The sequence below is a fragment of the Oncorhynchus masou genome, chromosome 15 (genome assembly GCF_036934945.1).
Source record: "Oncorhynchus masou masou isolate Uvic2021 chromosome 15, UVic_Omas_1.1, whole genome shotgun sequence".
In the NCBI taxonomy this organism is placed as follows: Eukaryota; Metazoa; Chordata; class Actinopteri; order Salmoniformes; family Salmonidae; genus Oncorhynchus; species Oncorhynchus masou.
The window spans coordinates 37,005,370-37,018,550 of record NC_088226.1 but is presented as its reverse complement, the minus strand read 5'-3'; the positions used below and the strand labels follow the sequence as shown (position 1 = coordinate 37,018,550).

Below are 13,181 nucleotides of genomic sequence, written 5' to 3'. Positions count from 1 at the left end.
TGCATTTTGGAGGGAAATTATATTATAGGCTCTCATAATTAATTTCTGGATGTCATCGAATAAATGATATACTTGGCAAAAAAATGAATAAAACATTTAAAGAAATTCTACAGTCAAACTGTTTTTATTATGTTATCCCACATTTGTTTACTGGATATGTGTGCATCAAAAATTCAACATTCACATGTTGCTGCTTTCTGTCAAGTAAGTCCACGCATACAATTTGATGCATACGTTCGATAAATCCATGCTGCAAGGCAAACGCAGGGTTCCATTGGAAATTAATGTACTTCTGGTGAATCAAAACGCAAAACACAGTCGGTGTGTTCGAGGCGTAAAACGAAAAGTCAAATTTGAAGTTAATTTGACAAATATTGGATCCCTTCTAGCAAAGACAAAAGTTGGATCCCGTCTACCCATGACCACTTCCCGTTCCTTGCACAGCGGAGACAAATGAGCCCTATCTGTGGACAGTCTACGATAGTTCTTTATGCCGCACTCAAATCAACTGGGAACTCGAAAAAATAACTCCAGCTGGTAAAATCGTTTTAATGGTCATACAACTCGGAAATCCAAGTCGGGAACTCTGGCCTCTTTCGAGAGCTCCAACTTTCCGGCCTGAAGTTCACTGACGTCATGATTTGACCTAATTTTTCCACGTTCAAATCAGTGATCCTCAGGTTGGAAAATCGGAGCTCTTGAAAGAGGCTCGAATTGGATGACAGTTCAAATAAATTTTCCCAGTCGAATCTCGCTTTTTGTGAATTCCCAGTTTCTTTGAACGCGGCATTATAACTCAGCGTAATACCAACGACTGCATCGTCAGGAGAAAAATGCGACCAAACCCCGGAAACGGAAATCTTAGCAAAATGAATTCAGATTTTTTAAACAGCTAATTATTTTATATTTGTGACTGGGCCGTTGAAGATTATATAGCTCGTTTTACAGATTGATACCTGTAACAGTAAGTGGGAATTGTTTGAATACAGCTGCTTGTCGTTTTGTTATGGCAGTGTATTGTTTTGATATAAATTACTGTAGGTGGAAGTGGGTAGAAAATCTGAAAATAAAATATAATTGGAATAGATTCTGTTCTCAATCGTGTCAAATGTAATGTAAAACAGGTGAGATGATTAAAGAGATACATTACGTTAAACGTAATGTAGGCGAAGGGAATGTCAGTGAAATTAAATGACACCGAAAACATCATCATGTACTGACATTTGGCTTGTTTATTCCAGTATTCATGGTTATTGCACGATGCAGTGCCATTGCGTGTCCGTTTGTTGGAGGATTGCCTAATAACTGGCATTGCAAATCTGACAGAGCGCAACAGTTATACAGTTGTCCACCCTACCTCGTTTATTGCAAGTTGATTGCAGACAGGCTTTGTTTAACTGCAGCCGTCTTCCGATTGTACACCTTGATTTTTAAGAGACCATGTCTACTGGGTAAGTGGAGCAATTATTGGACTAATTTCACTGTGACTTTAGTTCCATCTATTAGAAGCGAGTCTTATTTCGAGTATGGAGTATTTGCTAAGAAAAGGTGCAATAGGCTAGCGTATTGTAGCCAGTGATTCTAGATGACTAAACTCAACTGCATGGCGAAGGAAGTAGTTCTAGACCAGTGACTGAGACTGGTCCAGGTGTGGACTCAAATCTCGTGCGTCTGTGGAAACAGCAGCTCGCTGACAGTTACTCTCTTGTGGACAGATCTATGTAAACATAACTGGTACCATATAACTGTAATTAAGCAGCTTGCCAATTACGCAAGCCCTTAGTTCTGGTTAATCGAAATTAGCTGACAATCAGAAGTTCTATGAACCAGAGGCAGGAGGATCAGGCCAGGGGGAGTGCTGGGCAGGTTATTTGGTTCCTTTCATTGTCTCCCTTTCTGTACCACCCGCAGGTGAAGGTACTGGTTAGGTTTTCAACATGATAATGGAGAGGACACAATAATAGCTACTTAACACTATTGCGATGCTCAATGTGAATATCCCAACGGCTGTGGCATCTGTCTTCTGCCCTGTCTTTCAGGTACACATGGCAGTGGCAGGTAAAAATGACTTTGCAGTTCTCAACACCGGGCGGAAAATGCCTCTCCTCGGTCTAGGAACATGGAAGAGCGAACCTGGCAAGGTAGGTGCCTCACAGGTGATTGATTAACAATTCATCTTTTGGATCAAATATTTATCCCGACTAATTTAGGTTTTTATCAAAATGGAGTGCACTATCAATATGGGCTTGCTGTTGGGGTCTTTGTAACAATGGCTGTCGTCTTGGGTTGTGCTGTATTCCAGGTAAAACAGGCAGTGGTGTGGGCTTTGCAGGCTGGCTACCGTCACATCGACTGTGCTGCCATCTATGGCAACGAGGTGGAGATTGGCGAGGCTCTGCAGGAGACACTTGGCCCTGACAAAGTAAGCCATCAGCAAGGAACATGGTAGCTCTGGTCCAGGGCGTTACATGCGGCTTGAGTCGTCTTCTTATTTAATGGTTGTTGAAGAAGGCTCAAGCAAACACTTAACACCCTGGCCCAGAGCTATGAGTATGGTATAAGGCTTATCAATGTGGATACCATAGACATCATCGGGAGATACTGAGAAGGACAGAGATGTGCTAGTCCAGTGGTAGCTGCTGATTGGCTGAATACCCTGGGGTGTGAGGTGGTTGGAGTTGTCAACAAAGCAGCAAGACAGAATAATGGTGCCAAGTTTTCAAACTACTGGTAGTTTGAGTAGATTTATAAATCGATCTGTGCATTTGAACAACAGCATAAATACACATATTTCACTTTGAATGTCAAACTGAATGACAACTGCAGCATTTTCTGCCACTGTTTTGAACAGATTAGATTATACTATTTAGAATGAACAGTATTCAGACCCCTTGAATTTTCCCACATTTTTTAAAGTTAGTCTTATTCTAAAATGGATTTGTTTTTTTCTCCCAGGATGCACCTGAGCTCAATTGAGTCTCATAAGCAAAGGGTCTGAATACTTATGTAAATAAAGTATATAATTTTTTTATGCATTTGCACAAATTTATAAACTGTTTTTGCTTTGTAATTATGGGGTATTGTGTGTATATTGCTGAGATGTTTATTTATTTAATCCTTTTTAGAATAAGCCTGTAATGTAACTAAATGTGGAATGTCAAGGGCTCTGAATACTTTCTGAAGGCACTGTACATATCAAATTGTATTAGTCACATGTGCCGAATACAACAGGTGTAGTAGACCTTAAATTGAAATGCTTACTTACGAGCCCCTAACCAACAATGCAGTTTCAAAAAGTACAGATAAGAATAAGAGATAATAGTTACACGTAATTAAAGAGCAGCAGTGAAATAACAATAGCGAGACTATATACAGGGGGGGTACCGATACAGAGTCAATGTGCAGGGGCACTGGTTATTTGAGTTAGTATGTACATGTAGGTAGAGTTAAAGTGACTGCATAGATGACAACAGAGAATAGCAGTGGTGTGAGGGGGGGCACTGCAAATAGTCTGGGTAGCCATTTGACTAGATGTTCAGGAGTCCTATGGCTTGGGGGTAGAAGCTGTTTAGAAGCCTCTTGGACCTAGACTTGGCACCGGTACCGCTTGCTGTGTGGTAGCAGAGAGAACAGTCTATGACTAGGGTGGCTGGAGTCAATTCTTAGGGCCTTCCTCTGACATCGCCTGGTATAGAGGTCCTGGATGGCAGGAAGCTTGGCCCCAGTGATGTACTGGGTCGTTCACACTACCCTCTGTATTCCGACCGCAAGGCACCCGATGGTGCAGCTGTAGAACCTTTTTGAGGATCTGAGCACCCATGCCAAATCTTTTCAGTCTCCTGAGGGGGAATAGGTTTTGTCGTGCCCTCTTCACGGCTGTCTTGGTATGCTTGGCCCATGTTAGTTTGTTGGTAATCTGGACACCAAGGAACTTGAAGCTCTCAACCTGCGCCACTGTAGCCCTGTTGATGAGAATGGGGGTGTGCTCAGTCCTCTTTTTCCTGTCGTCCACAACCATCTCCTTTGTCTTGATCATGTTGAGGGAGAGGTTGTTGGTCTGGCACCACACGGCCAGGTCTCTGACCTCCTCCTTATGGGCTGTCTTGTCGTTGTCGGTGATCAGGCCTATCACTGTTGTGTCATCGGCAAATTTAATGTGTTGGAGTCGTGCCTGGCCGTGCAGTCATGCATGAACAGGGAGTACAAGAGGGGACTGAGCACGTACCCCTGAGGAACCCCTGTGTTGAGGATCAGCATGGTGGATGTGTTGTTACCTAACCTTACCACCTGGGGGCAGCCCGTCGAAGTCCAGGATCCAGTTGCAGAGGGAGGTGTTTAGTCCCAGGGTCCTTAGCTTATTGATGAGCTTTGAGGGCACTATGGTGTTAAACGCTGAGCTGTAGTCATATGTATAGTGCCTTGCGAAAGTGTTCGGCCCCCTTGAACTTTGCGACCTTTTGCCACATTTCAGGCTTCAAACATAAAGATATAAAACTGTATTTTTTTGTGAAGAATCAACAACAAGTGGGACCCAATCATGAAGTGGAACGACATTTATTGGATATTTCAAACTTTTTTAACAAATCAAAAACTGAAAAATTGGGCGTGCAAAATTATTCAGCTCCCTTTAAGTTAATACTTTGTAGCGCCACCTTTTGCTGCGATTACAGCTGTAAGTTGCTTGGGGTATGTCTATCAGTTTTGCACATCGATAGACTGAAATCTTTTCCCATTCCTCCTTGCAAAACAGCTCGAGCTCAGTGAGGTTGGATGGAGAGCATTTGTGAACAGCAGTTTTCAGTTCTTTCCACAGATTCTTGATTGGATTCAGGTCTGGACTTTGACTTGGCCATTCTAACACCTGGATATGTTTATTTTTGAACCATTCCATTGTAGATTTTGCTTTATGTTTTGGATCAATGTCTTGTTGGAAGACAAATCTCCGTCCCAGTCTCAGGTCTTTTGCAGACTCCATCAGGTTCTCTTCCAGAATGGTCCTGTATTTGGCTCCATCCATCTTCCCATCAATTTTAACCATCTTCCCTGTCCCTGCTGAAGAAAAGCAGGCCCAAACCATGATGCTGCCACCACCATGTTTGACAGTGGGTATAGGTGTGTTCAGGGTGAACACAAGCGCTCCTGAGTCTTCAAATCTTCTCCATTTCCTAAAGCAAACGCACTAATGGATAAAATAGCTAGGGCTAAAAGAACCAAAGTCTCCATTCTTCACGTTTGACCTAGGCTTTGCTACAAACAAACTAGCCGAAACTACAGCGTGTGTTTTGCTCTTCTTCTTTTACGCCAAACATAACGTTTTGCATTGTTGCCAGAAAGTTCCATTTTGGTTTCATCTGACCAGAGCACCTTCTTCCACATGTTTGGTGTGTCTCCCAGGTGGCTTGTGGCAAACTTTAAACGACACTTTTTATGGATATCTTTAGGAAATGGCTTTCTTCTTGCCACTCTTCCATAAAGGCCAGATTTGTGCAATATACGACTGATTGTTGTCCTATGGACAGAGTCTTCCCACCTCAGCTGTAGATCTCTGCAGTACATCCAGAGTGTTCATGGGCCTCTTGGCTGCATCTCTGATCAGTCGTCTCCTTGTATGAGCTGAAAGTTTAGAGGGACGGCCAGGTCTTGGTAGATTTGCAGTGGTCTGATACTCCTTCCATTTCAATATTACCGCTTGCACAGTGCTCCTTGGGATGTTTAAAGCTTGGGAAATCTTTTTGTATCCAAATCCGGCTTTAAACTTCTTCACAACAGTATCTCGGACCTGCCTGGTGTGTTCCTTGTTCTTCATGATGCTCTCTGCACTTTTAATGGACCTCTGAGGCTATCACAGTGCAGGTGCATTTATACGGAGACTTGATTACACACAGGTGGATTGTATTTATCATCATTAGTCATTTAGGTCAACATTGGATCATTCAGAGATCCTCACTGAACTTCTGGAGAGAGTTTGCTGCACTGAAAGTAATAATTGTCATTCCACTTCATGATTGTGTCCCACTTGTTGTTGATTCTTCACAAAAAAATACAGTTTTATATCTTTGTTTGAAGCCTGAAATGTGGCAAAAGGTCGCAAAGTTCAAGGGGGCCGAATACTTTCGCAAGGCACTGTATGTATGTGTGTGTGTGTATATATCTCTATATCTCAGCGCGCTGCTGCTTCCAAACACACACACACACACACACGTGTGTACTGAAGTATGTGAACACCCCTTCAAAATGGGTTGATTCGCTATTGCATTTGCTGACAGGTGTATAAAATTGAGTTCAGTGACTTTTAACGTGGCACTGTCATAGGATGCCACCTTTCCAGCAAGTCATTTCATCAAGTGCCCTGCTGGAGCTGCCCCGGGCAACTGTAAGTGATGTTATTGTGAAGTGGAAATGTCTAGGAGCAACAACGGCTCAGCCACAAAGTGGTAGGCCACACAAGCTCACAGAACGGGACCGCCGAGTTCTGAAGCGCGTAGCGCGTAAAAATCGTTGACATCAGCAAACCCCTCATCCACAGGACTCCCTACACGCCGTCTGCCCGGTTAAGTTGAAACTGGGATTCATCCGTGAGGATGCGTGCCAGTGGCCAGCGAAGGTGAGCATTTGCCCACGGAAGTTGATTACGACACCAAACTGCAGTTAGTTCAAGATCCTGGGGAGGACAATGAGCACGCACATGAGCTTCCCTGAAATGGTTTCTGACAGTTTGTGCAGAAATTCTTAATTTGTGCAAATCCACAGTTTCATTAGTTGTCCAGGTGGCTGATCTTAGACAATCCTGCAGGTAAAGAAGCCAGATGTGGAGGTCTTGGGCTGGTGTGCTGATGCGTGGTCTGCAGTTGAGGCCGGTTGGACATACTGCCAAATTCTCTAAAACGGCATTGAAGGTGGCTTATGGTAAAGAAATTAACATTTAAATTCTATGGCAAGTGCTCTGGTGGACATTCCTTCCGTCAGCATGACAATTGCATGTTCCCTTAACTTGAGACATCTGTGGAACTGTGTTGTGTGACAAAACGGCACATTTTAGAGTGGCCTTTTATTGTCCTGGATAAGAGCGTCTGCTAAATGACTTAAATGTAAATGTCCTCAGCACAAGGTGTAATGATCATGCTGTTTTATCAGCTTCTTGATATGCCACAGATTTTTTTGTGCGTATGGAAAATGTCTGATCTTTTATTTCAGCTCATGAAAAATGGGACCAACACTTGTTACATACATAACTAAAAAGGTATGATCTTTGTCCCCATGTGCAGTTGCAAACCGTAGTCTGGCGGTTTTATAGCAGTGGCTTTTTCCTTGCTGAGCAGCCTTTCAGGTTATGTCTATCGAACTTGTTTTACTGTGGATATAGATACTTTTGTTCCTGTTTCCTCCAGCATCTTCACAAGGTCCTTTGCTGTTGTTCTGGGATTGATTTGCACTTTTTGTACCAAAGTATGTTCATCTATAGGAGACAGAACGCGTCTCCTTCCTGAGTGGTATGACGGCTGCGTGGTCCTATGGTGTTTATACTTGCGTACTATTGTTTGTACAGATGAATGTGGTACCTTCAGGCATTTGAAAATTGCTTCCAAGGATGAACCAGACTTGTGGAGGTCTACAATTATTTTTCTGAGGTCTTGGCTGATTTCTTTTGATTTTCCCATGATGTCAAGCAAAGAGGCACTCAGTTGGTAGGTAGGCCTTGAAATACATCCACAGGCACATATTCAATGGACTCAAATTATTACAATTAGCATATCAGAATTTTCTAATGCCATGACATCATATTCTGGGATTTTCCAAGCTGTTTAAAGGCACAGTCAACTTAGTGTATGCAAACTTCTGACCCACTGGAATTGTGATATAATTCATTGTAAGTGAAATAATCTGTCTGTAAACAATTGTTGGAAAAAGTACTTTGTCATGCACACAGTAGATGTCCTAACCGACTTGCCAAAACTATAGTTTGTTAACAAGAAATTTGTGGCGTGGTTGAAAAATTTGTTTTAACAACTCCAACGTAATTTATGGACATTTCTGACTTCAACTGTATGTATGTATGTATGTATATTTATTATATATTTATTTTTTGGTACTTGTCACACAAGTTATCCATTGTGCCACTAACCCGATGATGGGGTCAAGTAAAGGGGTGTGTGTGTGTTTCTGTTTTCACCTGTCTCTGTATACAGGCCCTGAGGCGAGAGGATGTGTTTATCACCTCTAAGCTGTGGAACACACAGCATCACCCAGAGGATGTTGAGCCCGCTCTGCTTAAGACACTGAAGGAGCTGAGGCTGGAGTACCTGGATCTCTACCTCATCCACTGGCCCTACGCTTTCCAGTGAGTAGCCTCCATCATGGGTTCTGGAGAGGCACTAGCCTCACTGAACATGATACAGTAAAACATGTATAGGATTGCCAGACAATAGCAGAATTTCCTTTTTAAATTAATTTCAATCTGGGTATTAAACTTGCTATAATAATTTTAACAATGATCAATTCACATTACAGGGGTTGTGTAACAAACTGTATGGGCATCCTACTGTTCAGTGGTAACATTGTGCCCGTACTTCTCCTTACTTTTCCCACAGACAAGGTGACGCTCCTTTCCCTAAGTCAGAGGACGGCACCCTGCTGTATGACGACATCGACTACAAGCTGACTTGGGCTGCCATGGAGAAGCTGGTGGGAAAGGGCATGATCAGGGCTATCGGCCTGTCCAACTTCAACAGCAGACAGATAGACGACGTGCTGTCTGTAGCCAACATCAAACCCACTGTGCTTCAGGTAAGGAGAAGATGTGTTGACTGCGCGTACATTGTACCTAGCTACCAGGATTTCCATTATGAAAATGCATTTTAATTTACCGGACAGTTGAGAAATGTACCAGACCCATATACATTGGGTGCGTAACCTGATTAGGGTTTCCACCCACGGTGCTCAGAATGATAGAAATCACATTTGATATAATTCATCTTAACAGAACATGTAAGTCGAGGATGCAATGAGGTGTGTCCTTACTGCACATGTTGAAGATGGTATAACTGTCCATTTACTTTACCTCAGCCAACAAGATGAGTAACAAACAGAAAAATCACTAGCCTACTGTATGCTTAGGCAGCGCACGACTTTCAAGTTTGGGGAAGCAATTTTTCATCCATCTAAACTGGAGGAGGAAATTATTGTCCAAAAACTTAAGAGGCACTGACCCAACAATAACGAGTGAGTATGCGCAGTGCACACTCACCGGGGATATAGCCGATGCTCTCAGTTGGTGCCAATAAGATGGGCTATAGGACTACTGTTGTTTGCTCAATTAAGTTGAGAATTTTTATTACTAAAAGACATGTCTTTTCATTGTCTCCTCTTTACAGCAATAGTCATTTACTTTCCAAACTGTCTGGCTACTGGACAAATGAAAGAGAAATAAATTAAAAACAAAAGAACATGAGAGAGAGAGGCTACTGGTTTCAATGGCATATGGAAGTCTATATAAAGTAATTGCCTCCACGGATATGCTAAGACTACTTTGAAGCAAGGTAAAACATGCCTCCTAATATTTTGTAAAACATTCAAGTTTCAAACAATTTAAGTAGCTATATGTTTTAAAAATGCATACTGCCACCAGCTCATCCAAAGAGGTGTGATGCGCTGGTGAAGCCTGCCTTCCGTTGACTATGCATTTGAGTGGCGAATGGGAAGAATGCCTCAATTACCGGCTGAGAAATACAAATATTAGCTATTTTTAACACACAATTGTAATTAGAATTATTGCCCTTAAAACCATGTCTGACATATTTTCTGCTTGAAGGCTCTGTATCTGTATGCTGTGCATGAGATACATAAGATGCATAACAAATAAATATTCCACAAAAGTATGCAAATTAACCCATAGACCAATAAGCATGACTGGTCAAATGTATTTTGATCAACTGGTGTTCCAATCAATGAATAGGCTAAAAAGCATTAAATGGCTGAAAGCCGGCTGTTTTCAGCTAACGGAAACCCTGCTAGCTACCTACCTGAAGATCAGTTGAGAAACTATTTTTGTTTATTTAACTAGGCATGTCAGTTCAGAATTTCAGTTAAGAACAAATTCTTATTTACAATGACGGCCTAACCTGGCTAATAATTGTAATTGTAGACCCCTACTCTAACCTGGACGACGCTGGGCCAATTGTGCGCCGCCCTATGGGACTCCTGATCACGGCCAATTGTGATACAGCCCGGGATCGAACCAGGGTCTGTAGTGACACTCGGGAGCAAGGAGTCAAATCTAGAATGTTCTGATCCGTAATCAGGCGTGCTATCCATTGTGCCACTAGCCCGCTGAAAGGGGTGGCGTTTGTATGTTTGTCACTACCACAACCAGTCTTCTCACAGTCCATCATTTCTCCAATATCCTTGCATACAACCCTCCCCCTACTGTCTCTTCGTGTCTCTGTCAGAAATACAGCAAGTGTTTGTTTGTTGACAATTAAATATTAGAACATACGAGTTTGTTTTTGTTTGGTTCAAGTTGTTCTAGGTAGGGAGGTCTTGATATGTGGCATGTGCTGTGTGTACATTATTCCTCCTTACCTAAAGATCAGTTGGTAAAATATTGAAAAAGTTTAAGAGCTAGACAGGAGTCAAACCTAGAATATTCTGATCCATAGTCATCCATTGCTAGCCCGCTGACAGTTGTGGTTTCTGTTTCTATTATTCAGGTGGAAAGCCATCCGTATCTGGCTCAGGTGTTGTTGCTGCAACACTGCCGGGACAGGGGCCTGGTGATGACAGCGTACAGCCCACTGGGGTCACCGGATCGGGCATGGAAGCATCCTGACGAACCTGTGCTCCTGGATGAACCAGCCATCGGCACCTTGGCCAAGAAGTACAACAAGTCCCCAGCACAAATTATCATTAGGTGAGTAATGTTATATAATGTTCTAGCCTCGTACTCTTTACTCAATAATAACCCAGCATCCCCATCGCCAGAGGTGATGAACCCATCCTCTTGCATCTGTACAGTGAAACAGGTGTAAAATAAATAAACAAACAAAACCACACACCTTGCCTTGACCCAATCTGCGGGCTAGTGGCACAATGGATAACAATGTGTCTGATTACGGATCAAAAGATTCTAGATTCGACTCCTGTTTAAATCGTATTTGTTTTTTAATTTTTACTTTATTTTACTAGGCAAGTCAGTTAAGAACAAATTCTTATTTTCAATGACAGCCTAAGAACAGTGGGTTAACTGCCTGTTCAGGGGCAGAACGACAGATTTGTACCTTGTCAGCTTGGGGATTCAAACTTGCAACCTTTCGGTTACTAGTCCAACACTTTAACCACTAGGCTACCCTAACTTTTTTCAATATCCCAATTTCTATTTAGGTAGGCAGAATAAATGTATCAGTACGATATATCAAGACCTCCTGAATTTAGTACAATAATTCCTAAAATAAATTAATAAAACACTCATATGGTCTAGTGATTAGATCTTGCTTTTCATGTAACCTATTTGGTCTCAAACCAAACCATGTACATCTTGTCTCTTTGCTAGATGGCAGACGCAGCGAGGAGTGGTGACGATCCCTAAAAGTGTGACAGAGGCTCGGATCAAAGAGAATATCCAGGTGGGTTATTCTGTTTGATGACGATCTATAATTGTAAATTGCTGCACAATTCAGTCTACTACTGCAAGAAACCACAGCTCTATTACTATTTCTACCCATCAAAACTGTTTTCATAATTCCCATTGTGTAATTATTTGACTACTGAGTGGACTTGTAATCTAAAATGCATGTGTATCCTCAGGTGTTTGACTTTACCCTTGCAGCAGAAGAGATGAAGTGTATAACAGCATTGAACAAAGGCTGGCGCTACATTGTACCAACCATCACAGTGAGTGACTTTAGAGCTCCCTCTACTGGTACATGTGTACAATGGATGTGAGACCAGAGAATGTTATTGAAGTTCTATGGGTTATGTGTTAGCCAGCTCACAATGGTTAAATGTTTCATAGAGAGCTAATACTACATATGCTGTATGTAATCAGTTGGTTGAATTAAGCAACCAAAATGTAGTGACTCTGTTGATTTTCTACCATAGCAGTTGTCAGTGGGGCAATGGATTACACGTCTGACTATGGATCAGAAGATTCTATGCCCGACTGCTGGCTAGCTTGTGACATTTTTCCAATTGTTGTTGCAGGTTGATGGGAAGCCCGTCCCCAGGGATGCAGGACATCCACACTACCCCTTCATTGACCCCTACTGAGTAAATCCCCAACTGCTGCCCACTTGTGCCTTGGGAACCCCCTCCCCTTCCTCAACCCCATCCTAGGCAGTGTCCCAATTCAATTAAATAGCTTCATTTTGTCATAATCCTCCTGAGTGACAACTGATTTGATGTATTTTTTTTTTAGGGGAAAGAAGGTTGGTAGAAAAAGTCCAGCTCCTGTCAGATCAGTTGTCATGGTGGCGGGGAAAGAGTGCTTTAGAGTGTATTAGGACATAGCATCTGTGTTCTTCGTAATAAAAATGTTTTGTTACTGCCCTTGAATTATTTGCTTCGACTGATTGGTAATTAAAATGCATCTTTACTTGGAGGGAAAACTAGTCTAAACAATAGTGTAAATACTAAACTAATTTACTTTCTGACTCAGGCTGCACAAAAGCTCTGATGTGAAATGTTTATGGAAATGCAGTGTTATAAACCATTTTACAGCTGTGTTTTGTAATGTATTTATCCAATCTTTCACCAAGCCCAGTACCTACATCCCACTAACTCAACATGTGTAAATAACAATGTATATGTAGAGACTAGTATACAGCTGCAGCAGTTTTATGCTCTTGTCCCAGACAGAAGATATCCCAGCTAGACAGACAGATATCCTGTTGGACTTCCTGTTGCACACCACAAACCCAGACCACCTGGATGGAAAGAAGAATTCTGATTATGAGTTGTTTTGATTAATTTTACTAATCGTGCTAGGTGGGGAGCTTTTTATATAAATGTTGCACGTTCAAAAGTACATTTTGATTATTCCTATCTACCTAAAGACCAGTTGGGAAGTGAAAAATGTATTAGATAGCCAGGAGTCGAACCTACAATCTAATGATCCATAGTCAGCCGTGTAAAATTACGTGGTGTCAGGGGGCGCCAATATGGGATCAATTTCATGCCAAATGTAAATC

The 13,181-nt window shown here is 42.1% G+C and overlaps 1 protein-coding gene across 2 annotated transcripts; it reads left to right on the top strand.

The window, feature by feature from the left end:
* The first annotated feature begins 688 nt into the window (after nt 1–688).
* On the top strand, nt 689–12,546 carry akr1a1b (aldo-keto reductase family 1, member A1b (aldehyde reductase)). 2 transcript variants are annotated; one of them, XM_064989204.1, is made up of 9 exons: nt 689–964; nt 2,040–2,141; nt 2,303–2,422; nt 8,187–8,338; nt 8,589–8,784; nt 10,707–10,906; nt 11,546–11,618; nt 11,800–11,886; nt 12,196–12,546. In XM_064989204.1, the coding sequence occupies exons 2-9, from the start codon at nt 2,046–2,048 to the stop codon at nt 12,259–12,261; spliced, it is 990 nt and encodes a 329-aa protein (XP_064845276.1). In that variant the 5' UTR covers nt 689–964; nt 2,040–2,045; the 3' UTR covers nt 12,262–12,546. The 2 variants fall into 2 exon arrangements, with proteins under 2 accessions (XP_064845276.1, XP_064845278.1); XM_064989206.1 differs by lacking the exon at nt 689–964 and adding an exon at nt 1,363–1,451.
* The last annotated feature ends 635 nt before the right edge of the window (nt 12,547–13,181 follow it).

Excerpts from the sequence above, each read along its gene's own strand:
- akr1a1b (XM_064989204.1), top strand. The coding sequence starts at position 2,046 with ATGGCAGTGGCAGGTAAAAATGACTTTGCAGTTCTCAACACCGGGCGG. Across the intron at positions 2,142-2,302 it reads GGAAGAGCGAACCTGGCAAG|GTAAAACAGGCAGTGGTGTG; the intron begins GTAGGTGCCTCA and ends GCTGTATTCCAG. Across the intron at positions 10,907-11,545 it reads CCAGCACAAATTATCATTAG|ATGGCAGACGCAGCGAGGAG; the intron begins GTGAGTAATGTT and ends TCTCTTTGCTAG.